At 46.5% G+C, this 16,475-nt stretch overlaps 1 protein-coding gene across 7 annotated transcripts in view; it reads right to left on the bottom strand.

Annotated features, from left to right (window-relative positions):
* AAK1 (AP2 associated kinase 1) overlaps window positions 1-15,163 on the bottom strand; it is a 168,096-nt gene extending 152,933 nt beyond the window's left edge. For all 7 annotated transcript variants that reach the window (XM_061155134.1, XM_061155135.1, XM_061155136.1 and 4 more), the window contains exons 1-2: window positions 15,022-15,163; window positions 14,330-14,722 (exon numbers count right to left, since the gene is read on the bottom strand). In XM_061155134.1, the coding sequence (XP_061011117.1) occupies window positions 14,330-14,495 (166 nt within the window). In that variant the 5' untranslated portion in view covers window positions 14,496-14,722; window positions 15,022-15,163. The remainder of the gene's footprint in view (window positions 1-14,329; window positions 14,723-15,021) is intronic.
* Window positions 15,164-16,475: the final 1,312 nt, after the last annotated feature.

Raw genomic sequence — 16,475 nt, 5'->3', positions numbered from 1 at the left:
CTTCCATCCTCATCCTGGGTAACCATTCTGCTTTCTTACATCCTGATGTATCCACACCCTCCTTTTAAATCTACTTAGCATTCATTTCCCTCACTCACTCTCTCCCAGTTCTCCATCCATATCCTCAGCCATTCCTTCTGCCTCCTCCATGTGCTCACTCATTCATTCAGCTGGTTTTCATCCAAGCTTCTTAGATGTGCCAGGCACTACCCAGGCACTGGGGACAGAGCAACGAACAAATCAGTCAAGGGCTCTGCTTTCATGGAAGTGAAATTCTAGTGGTGGGAGATAAACAACGAGCAAGAAAAATCAGCTGACACGTTCTACCTGGCAAATTAAAATGTGATGGGTTCCTTATAGTGGATGGTCAAGAAAGGCTTCTCTGAGGTGAGATTTAAATGAAATCTGAATGATAAGAAGTCAGCCACAGAAGATCAGGAAAAATATTCCAAGCAAAGGGACCAGCCACCTAAGACACTGAAGAAAACACAAGGTTAAATGCTTAAAATAAGTAAAAAAAGAGGAATCACTGCTACGACTAAAAACCACACCAGCTAAGGTGAAGGGAGATAGGAGTTCTTGGAGGGGTTTTACAGGTCAGAGAGAGGTCTGAAGTGAATCCCAGGTATGCTCTGCTTTTTCCACCTGCCCTACACTGATGCTCCCGAGGAAGCCACCCACAGCCTCCTTCTCTCTTCTTCCACACTGGCTCCTGGTGTGCATGTCAGTTTCATTAATATCATGTGGTTAAAAGACAACTCCCACCTAACTTTTCTCTAAAGCCAGGCCTGTCCTACCCAGCAGGGTCCTGAAGTGTAACCTCACCACCACTGAATCATGCTGAAAAGTCCCAGACTCAAGTCACTCTCTTTCCCTCACACACTTCTCCATTCTTTTCATTGACACCATTCTCTACCTAGTCACTTGAGTCAGAAGCCCAAGAGCCATCTTAGCTTCCCCTCACTCCAACATGGAATTCTTAACACTGATGTTTTTAGTGCAAGGGAAAGATACGGAGGAAAGCACAGGAACAGAAAAGAATGGAACCTGTCACCTCCACTAGTAACGACACCTCCCGGTACAGCTCATACATAGGCCAAGGCTAACAACCCATCTCAGGAATGTTGTCCCAGTCCCTGTTGTATAAGTCTAACACTCCAACCAAATCCATCCCACCACCCCACCCACCCTCCCAAACCTAGGAACTCAAAAATCAAGTCTGAGCTTGAAGAGGTCTCTGAGATTACCGAGTGATCTCCTTATTTACGTAAGAAAAGACTGGCTGAGAGAAGGGAGGTTATGGGTCCAAGATCACTAAGAAGCAGACAGTATAATCTATTTCCCTTACCTCATACAGTTGTTCATTCATATCCTATGACCTAACCCCAGAGCCACAACCTGAATACAGACTTGGACACTGTTCTATCCTATCATCTTAAAATCACTCCAAAATTGCTAGGTGAGTAGAGAGCTTAAACATAACCCATTTTATCTTATTAATATAACATTCATATTCTAATACTATGCTTTTAAAAGAAAAATAAATGCTTCATCTTTCGGGCAAGCCTATATTATCTAAAGGTAACTTTTTTCAAGTGAATTCTGTTCAGAGTCGACCTTTCAACAAAGTCATGAGTAAACCACCAGACAAGATGTACTCTGATCCCTCTTTTCAATTCTCCTCTCTTAAAGTAGCAAGAAAAGGGGAGAAATGAGTGCCCATCTATGTTCTAAAAGTTACATACGGGGATCAATTTTGGGCACCACCTCTCCAGACTCAATTTATAACTGAATTGCTTGTGTCATATTTATGAACCTTTCAAAGGCCATATCCTCTTTGACAGATATAAAAATCTCATGTCCTCTCCCCACCTCAACCCCTTGAGTCTACAATATGACTCTTCAGAGGGTATGACCACCACTCCCCACTCTCACTGAGGTTCCCTTCTTTCCTGGCTGGACTGGGCATTTCTCAATCACACATTCCCCTCCTATCTGCCCCCTGCTCCTATGCTCACTACCCTGCACACACGGTGAGAGTCACTGTCTAATTTATTGCAGGCCAACAACTACGCAGGGCTTCCCCTGTGGCTCAGCTGATAAAGAATCCACCTGCAATGCGGGAGACCTGTGTTCAGCCCCTGGGTTGGGAAGATCCCTGCAGAACGGAATGGCTACCCACTTTAGTATTCTGGCCTGGAGAATTCCATGGACTGTATGTCCATGGAGTCACAAAGAGTTGACTTTCACTTTTCAACTCAGTGACTTTCACTTCATTTCACTTCTACAACTACACAAGCTAGAAAATTAATGCATCCCTTGCTTAAAGATAAACTCCAGTAATATCTGAGGTTTTGATACTTGACCTAACCTTAGTTTTAGAGTTCCTTTATAAAGTTAAGATATTTATACCTCACATCTCTACTTTTGAGACTGACAGTATCAGGTACCCATAACAGAATCCAGTCAACAAAGAGAGATTTACATGATTTTCTGGAAGATGTCCTATTTTGCTTTGTATTTTGTTGTTTTTCAACTTCACTGAAAAACTAGAAGATCTCTTATGATTGTAATGAGGTTCCAAACACACAACTATTTTATTATTAAAAGAGGGATAAGGGAGGTACATACCTCTCAAATCTGGTTCTAGTGCCTACCCAGTGAATTTAAGTTAGCACATACTGATTTATTGTATTATTCATTCAATTAATTCATTCTCCAATACCCACCCTTGCACTGTTCAAATTTAAGAGTTCTTAATTGCATACAAAATAAATCTGAGGCTTGTATGCTGCCTCCTAAGAACTATCTATCTATCTTACACTAGAAAGTAGATGTAACTGAATAAACAGCAAAATAAAAGTGTGAGATTACAGGCCCAAAGAGTCAACAGAGCCAGCAAGAATGACAGGCATTGGAGGACAGGAGGAAGAACTGTCCATTTGACAGCTGTGGTGAGTACTGAGGTGAGGGACTAAGGTAGGTGGGTGGGGTGGGGAAGGGGATCTCAGATGTGGGGGACACCATCAGTGGAGCACTGGAAACAGCTAAGTCCATGGTTCACGGGAGATGAGTGGGAGCACAGGCCTGAATGAAACAGAAGACCTGTGTTAGAGCACAAAGATGTGAAGGTGGACATGCGGCTGGGGGGCAGGCATTCCTCGGGCAGAGAGACCCAGGATACTAACAGCAACCTGACAGGCTGGGAGTGTCACCTGAACACACATGGCTTTTAAGTGGGGAAAAAATAAACTAAAATCTGAATTTCTCCTCTCCTTCATCCTGGGGTTTTGTAAATACTGTGAAAGATTTAGATATATAGATACAGAAGATACAGGTATCTTCCTATAAATATTACCTATTCATTTATCACCAAGACTCTAGCTCCACCAGGTTTTACACACAGCAAACCAAATATTGCTTGATAAAAACAAAATTCATGCACCTAAATACTAAGAGTTACCGTTTGCAGACTGACTACACGCTAGGCACTATGTTAAGTGCTCTACAGAATTTCATTCATTCTTACAACCACCCAGGGTGTTATCTGCATTTTGTAAATGACAAGCCAAGATCTTAATAAATTCCCCACCATCACAGGAATGGGGCCAGGATTCAAGCCAAGGACTGCCCACCTCCAGCACCCATGCTTTTAAACTAACTCTGAAAAGTCCCCTAAGGAGAATACCATTGTGCTCCCCTTGATCTAGGCAGTCAAGGAGGAAAGACAGGACTTAACATCAGGTTTTCCTCAATCATTACTGAGCTACACCTTCTGGTAAAAACAGGGCTCTTCCATAGCTAGAAGGTCAGAAAGAATTATTTCTTCCAACACTGTCCACTCCCCCACCACCAAGATTCCTGGGATTCTAAAAACCTGTAGAGGACAGAGGTCTGTGAAATAGGGCTAGGAGGCTACCCCCAGGGGAAATTAAACAAGTCTAACAAACCTGTAAGATAATCAGCACTTCGTGAACCAAGAAGATTCACTGACCAGGAAAAATGAGTCAAGGATACTAGCAGGAGACTTGCCACCTCTGTAAAGCTGGAAGGCCCCTCTTCTTTTTTCCTGTTCCTGAAGGGTAATAGAGTCTCCATTTTGTTCTCAAATTCATGCTCAGTTCCAGAGGGACAATAATCTTTCTCTCATTCTAAAGGTCCCAGTACAATAGCTATAAACGTCCTTAAAAACAGGCAACAAACAATTACATGGCATTATACTGCTTTCTCCAGGATTCAAGCCCCAGATGAAAGGCATCATTATTTAAGATCATTATAATTACAAATGATAATCCAACATCAATGCTATGCTTGGCCTTTTATTATAATAATATAAGGATGCCATGAACTCTTTCATCTAACAATCTCTTGGCTCTTCAGAAATCATAAATGACACAGCTTCAACTGGCATGGCCTTCCATTGTCTGCCAAAGTTAACTCACAGCCCAAGGAGAAAAATGGCCAGATCAAGCTGATTCACTCACAGCACATCTCAAATGAGACTCCAAGTTTTTACTCTTTTAACTTTGTTCCAACTTGGGGACTCATCCTCTGTCAAGGCTTAAGTCTCACTGAGAAGGATTCCTCTTTCCTAACAATTGTCCATAACTCAACAGAAGAACTGAGACTGCTTAAAGTACATAACAGACTAACGGCCATAAAGATGATAAGGCGGTATTAGGGGAAACACACTGACTGAAACCACCCACCCTACCCAGGCACCACAGCAACCATCTGCGTGAATTATTTTACGACAGGAGGTCCTGGTAGGGAACACTGAACGAGTAAGCCACAACCAACAGGAAGAGTTCGGGAAAGGTCAAAAGGAGATGCCATGTGTCCTACCACCTCCCAGAATCCTTTTCACTGGCAGCCATCTTGGCTGAGCAATGGGTGCACCACCAGGAAGGACCCTGAGTCAGAGAGACTGGCCAAAGACAACTCGTAAACTAACCCCACCAGCATCAAACCCGAGACTACGAGCCACATGACAGAGCAGTTCTCCTGGGTTCCCTCGCCCTCCTGCTCTCCACCCGGGCGTCCCTTTCCAATAAAGTCTCTTGCTTTGTCAGCATGTGTGTCTCATTGGACAATTCATTTCCAAGTGTTAGACAAGAGCCCCCTTTCAGGTCCTGGAAGAGGTCCCCCTTCTTGCAACAGAGGGAGAAAGGAGGCACAAAATCTTGAAGGCAGTATGGCCTCAAGATGCTAACAGTCATTATTCCTGAGTGATTCAAAATCACACGGAATAAAAAAGCTTTTTTGCTTTGGGTATACACACAGAACATATGATTTATTTATGTAAAAAACTTTGTTCCTCAAAAGACACTAAAAATGTTGCAATACTTACTTCAACTTTACTAAGAATATAATGTGCAAAGGTGCAGAACTAGATGTGTTCCCTAAAACAAGGTTCCTCGAAGACGGGGTCCCAGAGAAAAGACTCAAGAACAAAGCCACTCCAGAAAATCTCGTCTAACCACTTCAGTCCTCACTGCTCCCTTTCCCTCAACCACCCCTAAGTTAGAGACTACACCACACACTCCAGCATTTCAATAGCTATTGTCTTGTGGGGTGCACTTGTTTCCAGTGTGTTAGTCACGTCAAACTGGGAGGAAAGGATCTGAGGCTTCCATTACTTTTTTGCCACAGCATTTCTAACAGAGCTGGGAGAAAATATGGTCAGTAAACCTTGCTCCTCCTGGCTGGCAGGGCTAGCTGGGTCTCAGGCACCCTGTGTTATACCTACAGCCCTCACTTCATGGTCACAGCAACCCCACAGAGAGAGGAAGGACACTTACTACAAATGAGGAAGCAGAGGCTCACAGTGGTTAGATGACTACCTCAAAGCCAGATGGATAAGCAGTGCAAGTGGAGGAATCTGAACCCAAGATCATTAGCTGCAAGTATTAGACTCTCCTGAAAATTCTTCCTCGTACAAAGGACTATCAATATCTTCTCTCATAACATTCTGACCTTTATTATCCCTTCCCAACTGAACCTTGTTTTGAGCAATTCAAGTCAGAAAGTGCTTCGACCACATTTTGGGGTTGCTCAGATATGGGAATATGGGGAGAATTTTTTTGAGCTCATAATTCACATTTAGTCAGTGGACAGCACTGTTACAATCCCCTCAGCCACACAGACCAGCCATTCTACCTCTGCTGGTGTGTTGGTTTGTTCTGGAAGTAGTTGTTTTACACAGAAAATTACATAGAGACTTTTAACCATAATAAGTTAAGAAAGATTGCTGGCTTGCTGATTCTGAGAAAATGAATTTAAAAATTAAGTGACATGCCTGAGTCACACAGCAAACTAGACCCTTCTAAGCCATGCTGACTCCTCTCTTTCCCCACACTGACCAGCATATCATGCTGAAGACCTTACCACTGCTGACTTCTGGGGTTGGATAAACTTCTCTGTTGAGGGTGGGGGTGTCGAGTGCATGGTGGGACGTTTAGCAGTATCCCTGGTCCATACTCACTAGATGTCATGATTACCCACTTCTGTGACAATCAAAGGGGGCTTCCCCCATGGCTCAGCAGTTAAAAATCCACCTGCAATGCAGGAGCCGCAGGAGTATGGGTTTGATCCCCAGGTTGGGAAGATCCCCTGGAGGAGGGCATGGCAACCCACTCCAGTATTCTTGCCTAGAGAATCCCCATGGACAGAGGAGCCTGGTGGGCTACAGTCCATAGGGTTGCAAAGAGTCGGACATGACTGAAGTAACTAAGCATGCACCCACACATGTGACAATCAAAAATGTCTCCAGACATTGCTGTCACAGGGGCGGGGCGGAGGGGTGAGTGTAATCACCCTTGCTCCCCTGCTCTAGACCAGTGGTCTTCAAATAGAGGTACAACAATCCACTGGGTTTAGAAAGAAAACATGAGAATATTTATAGTAACTGTCATCTTAAAAAACAAGATTAAAAAAAAAAAGACAAGACCTCATCTTTACCAATATTTAATACAAGATCCATCTCTAGCACTCCCAACTCCCATTGAGTCCAAATGGCAGTCACACACCTCAGAGAGATCTGACGGGATCCTGGGGGAAGTGGGAAGCTCTGCAGCAGAGGCTGAGATGCACCGTCCATATGCTTAGTTAAGTACCTTTACTGATTACATTTGTTTTAAATGGATTAGCCCTCATAAAACAAACAAGGGGATTAAAAAGATTCCTGAGAGAAACCTCCGATAGAAGATAACACAAGCATACATGAGCAACAGGAGAATGTTCTGGGTGTCCTCTTCATTAGTCACATGATAATGCAGAAACAACCACAGTCTAATAAGATATGACAAGATTCACCAAAACCTGACTGAGGTTATTTCAAGTATGGATCTTCATCCACTATCATAAGTGATGCACATCATTTTAAGTATATACTGTGCCTTCAGATTCCAGCTAACAATAGCAGGACATGACATAAATAAACAAACAGACATAAATGAAGGGACAGACTGTTTGTAAACCGACAGTGCTATTCTATTGAAAAAGTTTATGAGACTATTTTTCTAAACCAACACTGCCCACTACAACTTTGAGATGATGACATTTTCTGCATCTGTGCTGGTCAAAACTGTAGGCAGCAGCCACATGCAGTTACTAAGCAAGTGAAAAGTGGCCTGATGAATTAAATTTTTATTTTATTTCAGATAATTTAAATTTTAATAGCCACATGTGGCTAGCGGCTACTTTATTGGCCCACACAGTCCTGGACCGCACAGTGCTGCACCACTGTTGCCTCAGAACACCCAGCTCGCAGTGAGCAGTGCATTTTTCCTGTTTTTGTATCTTTGGCCATGTTATTCTTTCTACCTAGAATGTTCTGTTGACCCTGTCCATCTAGCAATAAGTTCTTATTTTTGAAGACACATTTCAAGTATCACCCTTCGTTAGCTTTCCCTGACTTCTTTTCACCCAAAAATCAATGGTCCCCCATGTCTGTTCCCCTGGCCCTGGTCACCCCTCATCTTAGCATTTAGAGCTATTTGTTCATGTGTCTGAAGTTCTGTGAGTGTGAGTTCCTCAAGGTAGAGCCGTGTCTTCTTTAATCACTGCATGATATCCAGCACAGAGTGGGTGCTCAGGGAAGATTACTGAACCAACAAACCCAGGTCTCCCAATCACCCCGCAGGGCTCCCACCACCACACCGCACACATCAGAAGATGGCTCCAGAAAAGGAGGCTCAAGGCTAGGCTTTGCTACTTCAATAAACAATTCCATTCCTATGATTATCACTGTTTGGCTCCTGCAGATGCAGATGTCACAGAGATTTCTTAAGCAGCTCAGAAAGCATCCTTCCTTTGAAGAGGACAAGATGAAGGTGCACAGTTAGTCCCCTTTCTGAAGTGTCAACTTTCAAAGACGGCAAGTTAAAATGATTGCTCTGATGCAGGAGTATGTTTTCATGTGTACTTTATTAGTATTTACTGAGATTTTCTTGTGTACTCTACCCGCAGTTTTAGCTCCTGAGGTATAAGTATAGTCTCCTCCCAGACCCTCCTACTCAGAACCCATGGGAAACTGATTCTCTCTTCACAACCTCTCATTAAGTGAGCTTGACTTTGTTAGAAAGACCAAAGGAAAGGCTTTGAGCACGCAATGGCTTATTCTGGATTTCATTTCTGAATTCTAGATTTGGCTATATTTAGCAAAGCTATAACTGTCATCATGCCTGAAGCCAGGAAGAAGACACCATTCACAAACCACCCCCTGAAAATCTGCAGTTGCCACTAAAAGACCAGACTTCCCAGCAGGCAAAGACATCTGAAGTGGGAGGGGTCAAATTGGTGATTGCGTCAAAAGAAGACCTCACAGGCTTCTAGCCAACCTCCCAGCCTGCCTCTGAAGCTCTCTGTGACCTGATTTCCTTTTCTTTTCTCTCCAACACACCTTCTGCTCTGGTCAAACATGCTCCCTTTCTCCCCTGTCCATTCCTTCCTGTAACACCGGTCATCTCACTCCCCTACCTGCTTCAGCTTCAAGCTTCTTACGTCCATTTGAAGCTTCAGGACCTCTCTTTCCCAGACACCAGCCACCTCCTCGCCCCACTGTTGGCAAAGGGCTGAGGCATAGAAGGAAGCACGCCTACTGGACAGCTAGTCAATAGTTACTCGGAAGGCCCAGGGCCTCTGGGAAAAGCGAGCAGCCAGCGCAGCCAGGGAGAAATGTAAAAGAATTCCCTTCTACCACATTGTGTCCTTCTTTCCTTGATTCTGGAAGGGAAACTTGTACCAACCAAAATGACAACACCAGACTAGCTGGTATTCCCAGAACTCATCACAGTGTCTCCCCACCCCACACTTTCGCACATGCTATTCTTTCTGCTTGGAAAAGCTTGGGTAGCCCTCATGGAGAACCTCTGGGTAATTTACATTCCTATTTAAATGACACTTCATCTGGAAACCCTCCGCCCCAGGGCCTTTCTCCTTTATCATCTCATAACATCTTTTTACCATGTACTCTATATCCAGGACCATGCTAAGTGCTGGACACTTATCTTAGGATTATTCGTTGGTTTATATCAAACCCGTCAATCCTAAAGGAAACCAACCCTGAATAATCACTGAAAGGACTGGAGCTGAAGCTCCAATACTTTGGCCACCTGATGTGAAGAGATGACTCACTGGAAAAGACCCTGACGCTGGGAAAGACTGATGGCAGAAGAAGGGGACAAGAGAGGATGAGATGGATGGATGGCATCACCAACTCAATGGACATGAATTTAAGCAAACTCAGGAAAATAGAGGACAGGGATGCCTTGCCTGCTGCAGTCCACGGGGTAACAAAGAGTAAGACATGACTTATTAACTGAACAACAATGAGCTCCTTAAGAGCCAGGCCCAAGTTCCATTCATCCTCTAGCTTTGTAATCTAATACAGTGCCTGATACGGAGAAGGCACTGACACTCCCTAAATGAATACATGCATGCATCATACTGATACTACTAATACTTATTTCTGACATACACACATATAGATACACACACATTTGTTGGTTTAGCTGATTTCACATGTATTTTTTAAGTGTCACTACTTTGCACTGTAAGTAGGAGAAATTGTCAATGTTTACTGACACAGAGACTTAACTGGGTAGTTCTCATTAACCCTAGACCTGAATTCTTTTAGTGGAGGTCAAAATACTGTCCTGAAGGGCCCCCTGGTCCACCTTATATAAACCCACGCAGTTCTGGAATGTTGTTTTGGACACAGCAGGTAGCCAACATTTACCTGAGCCTGGAGCTTAGGTGTAAGGCCTCGTTCAGCCAAGGAGGTGTGATAAAGCATAGCTTCTCAGACCTCCTTTGAGCATTGCTCCACTTTTCCCATTGAGCTTGTTCTGGAAGCTTAAACCAGATCTTCCCTTGACATCCCACGCCCTTTACCTCAGACAGAATTTAGTATCTCATCATGGTATCTTTCCTGAGGAAGCTAGAGAAACAATATCCAACCCTGAGCCAGCCAAGACAAAGCCAGACCCTCTGAACTGGTGATGCAGAGCCTTCACTTCCCCAGACAACCCCCCAGGACTAGTAAGCGAGACGCGGTGAGCAGGGCTGAAGCCACTGATCTTCTGCTCCCACAGCTTGTCCGTAGGGTTCCTGCGATTCCCCCCTACAAAGGACAGACCAAACCCACATGAGAGAAAGAAGGATGGTCAGCGGGATGAGGTGGTAACAGGATCTGTGCTTGAAGTCCACTGCATCACTCCTCCCTGAATTACCTGGCCACTGCCCTGGGCACCTGATGTACAACTCTCATCGGCCTGAGACACCTCTGGCTAGGAGGGGTGGCTAGGTCAGCACCTGGGGCCTTAAAGGAGCATGGCTACCCCAAACATCTCTTGACCCCTTAGCCGTGAGGTCTCTGCAAAGAATATTTGGCTCTGTCCACCCACAATGGGAGGCGGGGGGAGTAACTGCAGTCAAGCTAGCCTTCACATTGCCCCTACTCCTCCTTAACTATCTGCCTATATGGCTGAAAAATAGTAGCTCCCAAATATTGAACATCTGAAAAATGTTAAGTAATTTAGATACGTCGCCTCATTTAATCTTCAAGACTGCTCCCTAGGGCGGTGGCTCTGAAACTTCAGCTTGCAGCAGAATCTCTCCAGGAACTTGTTAAAGCCCCACAGCCACAGTCTCTGGGGTGAGGCCCGAATTTGCATTTCTAGTAAACTGCATGTGATGCTGATGCTCCTGACCCAGGTGTCACACTTTGACTACCACTGTCAGAGAGATCGAAGACAGGCTAGAAATGTCTTACCCAAGGTTTCACAGCTGGTCAAGAACAGATCCAGAATTTGAACCTGGATCTGGGGGCTTCCCTGATAGCTCAGTTGGTAAAGAATCTATCTGCAATGCAGGAGACCAATGTTCGATTCCTAGGTCAGGAAGATCTACTGAAGAAGGGACAGGCTACCCACTCCAGTATTCCTGGGCTTCTCTTGTGGTTCAGCTGATAAAGAATCTGCCTGCAATGCAGGAGACCTGGGTTCAATCCCTGGGTTGGAAAGATCTCCTGGAGAAGGGCAAGGCTACCCCCTCCATTATTCTGGCCTGGAGAATTCCACGGACTGTATAGTCCATGAGGTCGCAAAGAGCTGGACACAACTAAGCGACTTTCATTTTCACTGCCTGATTCCACAGACAGCGCTGATAAACACCTCACTGTAGGAGTGAAAGTCTGCCTTTGTCTTGTTTTCCTAAATTCACTGGCAGCTCCTCAAAGGTAGGCATTACACTTTAAACCTCCCTATATCCTCCTTCTTCCTAGTAGTACTTCCCTAGTAGTACCTTTGTACTTGGTGGGTACTTCACAGGTACTTTGTATACTGGCTCCTCCATAGCTATATACTTCTGTGTGTGTGTATGTGTGTTAGTCACTCAGTCGTGTCCAACTCTTTGTGACCCCATGAACTGTAGCCTGCCAGGCTCCTCTGTCCATGGAATTCTCCAGGCAAGAATACTGGAGTGGGTTACCATGCCCTCCTCCAGGCGATCTTCCTGACCCAGGGATCAAACTCATGTCTCTTTCATCTCCTGCACTGACCGGCAGGTTCTTTACCACGAGTGCCACCTGGGAAGCCCAATATACTTCTAACAGCCACAAATTCAAATTCAATTAGAGTCAAAGAACATAAAGAGGGCAACACTGCCAAACCAAGTTTTCCATGGCCCTCCCTCTTGCTGCTCTGAGTGTCTGTGCCGTCACTGAACCTGGATAATTCCGACTCATCCTTCAGTCAGTCGCTTCCTGCAGCAAGCAATTCTTGGCACTCTAAAACTGGAAGCTGCTGCACCCTAAGTTAATCTCCATGATGGCTCATATCACTCCATTTTAACTGGCTGTTTTCCATCTCTCAAAGTAGTATGTAAATTCTAGCATCTAGTTTTAAATTATATTCCCCAGAACCTAGCACAGTGCCTGGTACATCGCGGACACTCTATCACTGTTTGTTGAATGAACGAATGAATGAACACAGAGCTGCAAGCTTTCAATTCCATTTAAAAATAAAAGGGCATGATGTGCAGTTCTCAGGGATGAATTCTGGGGAAGAAAAGGGCAGCACAGATGGAAAATTTGCCTTTTCTCTTCGCCATCAACTCAGACTGAGAAGTGGCACCGCTTAGAGTTACCTCCTCTCTAACGAGACAACATCCTAGCTGAACAAAATGTTTCTGGGCTGTAAGGTCAGCAAAGGCTGTTGAGAGGGAAGGAAGGAGCTTGGCACCCCCTCATTCCTCCCAATTTCTCTCTCACAGACACACTCCTTCTCCATTTCTCCATCCCACTGCGGGCCAGGGCTCTGGCACAGGGATGAGATAGATCACACTCAAGGGTGAGGAGCTGGCAGCGGGCATAGAAGCATCTCCCATCCTGCACCGAAGCCCACAGAGAGGGATCCAAAGGGACAGTGACTCAGACCCCAGATCAAGTCCAGCTAGAGCAGCACTGAGGATGGAAAAGAGCGACAATTTCATAAGGATATCCACTGCCAGATGTTTTTTTTAAGACACTGTTTTTAAAGTAAAGACTTCAGCCATAACCCAAGAAAACTGGGCCCAGCTGAATCCCATGCTGATACAAGCTGAGAGCCTGACACAGCCTCTTCCTCCTCCAAGCCCACCAGGAGCAACACTCACCGTGATAGGCAGTTCCCAGGACCGCATCAGGACCCTTGCTCCAACCTTAGGATGCAAAAAGTCTCCCTCCCCAGCAACTGAACTGTTCCCCCACCATGCTGCATAAATATAGGCCTCCCCTTCCCCCATCCCCTGTCAGCCGATAAAACAACCTACAGCAGGTTGGCCCCATCCAATTAGTTTGAATAGCTTCATGCCAAGGAAATTGCTGCTTTTATTCAAAATAAAAGCACACTGGGCAGGCAATGGGCTGTGAAAAGTATGAGTCTGGCATAATTATGAAGGTCAAGGTTAAGGTTACCAAAAGAGACATGCAATAATTTCCAGAAAGCCTGGGGGATAAAGATATATATCTACATGTCTGTAGATATACAGAGGAACACACATGTAGGGAATTTACATAGTAGATCTAAATAACATCCTGTCCAACAGAGAAAAAGCAAAAATCAGATGCCACTCTCAAGTAATTCTTTTGGCAAAACACACACACACACACCCCAAAATCAAAAGAATAGGAAGAAGAGGGGCCCACTGGACCGATTTCAAAATAACCACATTCATTCCATGTAATTTCTGTTATCCAAACTGTATCCTGGGGACCTGATTACAGTTAGGTCAGGAAACAAACCTAGTCAAAGCCACCAAGAGCCTTGGCTCTTGGAAAAACACCTTCTGATTCCCTGAAAACCCTCTCTTCCTTCCAAGCCCTGCTCAAGGGAGAGGGAAAGTTGGGTAGGAGGAGAAACCCCTCTTCAAGGTTCTCCAACCCCACCCTGCAGCCCTCACATCAGTATTTCAAGTTTTAGGAGGATCACAAGCCCCACACCCTACATCTGATGTGAAGCTTTGCACTTTCACACATACGTTTTTCTCGTCTGATCCTCACAATCCGATGAGGCAGGCAAGAACTGTCTTGTCAATTTTTTTTTTTTTTTTAAATAAAAGGCCACCGAGGTAAACAATTTCTGGCAAACTCCCCCCACCCCATAAAGCCCTGTCACTCTGAAATCCCCATTTCAAATTTCTCAAGGACAAGGATTCACAGGGCAAGGGGAGGGAGAAGGGAGGGTCAACTGGGCAAAAGCCATTCATACATTCAACAACTGGAAACCAGAGTCTTGCTGCATCAGCACAAGATTTTAATTTACGGCGCACCGAAAAAGTCCCACCATACCTTCCGCCAGCACCTCGTCCACAGTGACCTGCTGTCGCCCAATGCCAAAGACCCTTCCGATGTAGCCGCTGCCCAGGCCCGAGGTGCTGCCCCCTCCTCCGCTGGAGCCGGAGCCCAGGCCAGAGCCGCCCTGCTCTCGCCTGGAGTCGAAAAACTTCTTCATCATGCGAAAAGGAAGCAGGAAAGCAAAATACCGACGGTTTCTGGATTTTTTTTTTTTTTTTTTTTTTAAAGAAGAGATCCAAGGATTTCTTCTCGGATTTCAGCTCGGAGAGGAGCCACCCGAATCCGGCCGTGGGGGTGGGGGCTGAGGGAGGATGCCTATAGCAATATGCGTGTCAATCGCGCGGCGGTCCCCTCCTCCTCAAGAGAGCGATTCGCGTAAGTTTAAACCTGTGATGACAGAGGGAGAGAGAGAGGATGAATCAGTAACACACTTAAAAATTCAACTGCTGAGTCCTAGGGGGAGCAGAAGCCACCATCCTGGGGAAACGCTTCATGAATTTTCTTAGAGAGAAAAACCCTGGGGCTGAAAACGCGTCCCCGGCCCCAGAACCCGGGACTCCCTTGCCCTGGGCTCTGAAAAAGGAGGAATTCGGGCCACCTCGGGCAGCGCTGACCCAGCGGGCAATGCCTCCCCTCCTCCCCGGTCTCCCTGCCGCCCCGCGAGGCAGCATCCCGGCGGCACCCACTTGAGATGGCTCGGCGGCCGGCGCGCAGCTACCAGCCCCGCAACATTGTCACGGCCGCCGGGCCGGCCTGCGACGCGGAGAGGAGGCGGCGCTGCAGCGAGAGCCGGGGCCGCATTCGGCGCCTGCCCGCCCGCCAGCTGATCCCCGGAGCGCCCGGCGGAGACTGACCCGCCGCCCCTCCCCCGCGCGCGCTCCCGCCCGGCTCCATCCACCCAACCAGGAAGTGAACCGCCGCCGGAAGTGCCTCCCCGAGCGGCAGGGCCAGGGGCTGAGGCCCCTGGCGGCCTCCACTCTGTCACCGAGAATGAGAACGCGTTGTCGGAGAGAAGGGGAGTGGGGAAACGGGGTCCCAGGGCGGAGAGAGTTTTGGAAAAGAACGTTGATATTGCCCGACCCGTAGAGCACCATGGGAAAGGTAGTTCGCTGCAGCTTAGCGGCTGGACTACAACTCCCAGGATGCCCCTGGAGGAGCGAGCGAGGCGCCTGCGGTGGCCTTCTCCGCCACGGAGGTGGTTAGCGGGGTGGTGCATTTGTGGGATTCGGTTATTTAAACACATCCGGTGAAGAAACTGCCAGGGACTAGGGTTTCCACCCTGCTGCATGTTCCACCCTTCTGGAGCCATCTTATTTGCGACTTGACCTCCCTGCACAAGGGATTCTGGGGATTGTGGTTTCCCAACGGATCGAGGCTGACACCTGAAGGACGCGGCTTAGCCGCTTAGCCCCTAGTGGGTCCTGCGGGGCTTACCGACGTCACCTGGACCGAAGTGGAAGACGGAGGGCGATCGGGAAATTTTCGCTGGCCGTTGGTGCCTGGCCACACCTCAAAGCTAACCCTAACATAATAAAACCAGAGCCCTTCCTCCTCCCAACTTCAAAAGCAGCTTTTGCTCACAGATGTTGAGAACAGGCTCGAGCGGTCAGCTCTGAGCTAGGCACTGTGAAAACCCTTAATAAGACGGTGCCTTTTCAGGAAATTTGCCGGCGAGACTCAAACTGAGAAAGTTAGAGAGCGTAATGTGCGGAGCAAATCGTAAGCTACCAGGCGACCCAAGCCCTTGGCTCGACCCCAAACTTCGGGGCTTATCTGACGGTGACCCTTAATTCTTCCACCTTTTCTGATGCCGTGGTTTTGCCTGACCTTCATTTAACCCCTGCCCACACGAGAACTCTAAACTGACTGTTATGTCTTTCCTCTTCAATATTCCCGTTTTGATGCTTATTTTACCCTGTTACCGCCCGAGTGCGCAGAATGGAGGTGGACAGTGTGGTTTGCATCTGTCAAAGGCAGAAGATTTGGACCCCTCTTGGTACCCTTCTCCATCACTAGATTTCCTGATAGATGATGATGACAGTAGTGCCGAATCCTTTCCCATCCCCCCTCCCCAGATTCATGATTTTTCAAATCCCTGAATGTAAGTTGTGTCTCACCTCCACCTGCTCCCTATTTCTGA

This window comes from Dama dama, chromosome 11 (genome assembly GCF_033118175.1).
Source record: "Dama dama isolate Ldn47 chromosome 11, ASM3311817v1, whole genome shotgun sequence".
In the NCBI taxonomy this organism is placed as follows: domain Eukaryota; kingdom Metazoa; phylum Chordata; class Mammalia; order Artiodactyla; family Cervidae; genus Dama; species Dama dama.
The sequence above is the reverse complement of the archived record's forward strand: the minus strand, read 5'-3'. Positions and strand labels throughout refer to the sequence as shown.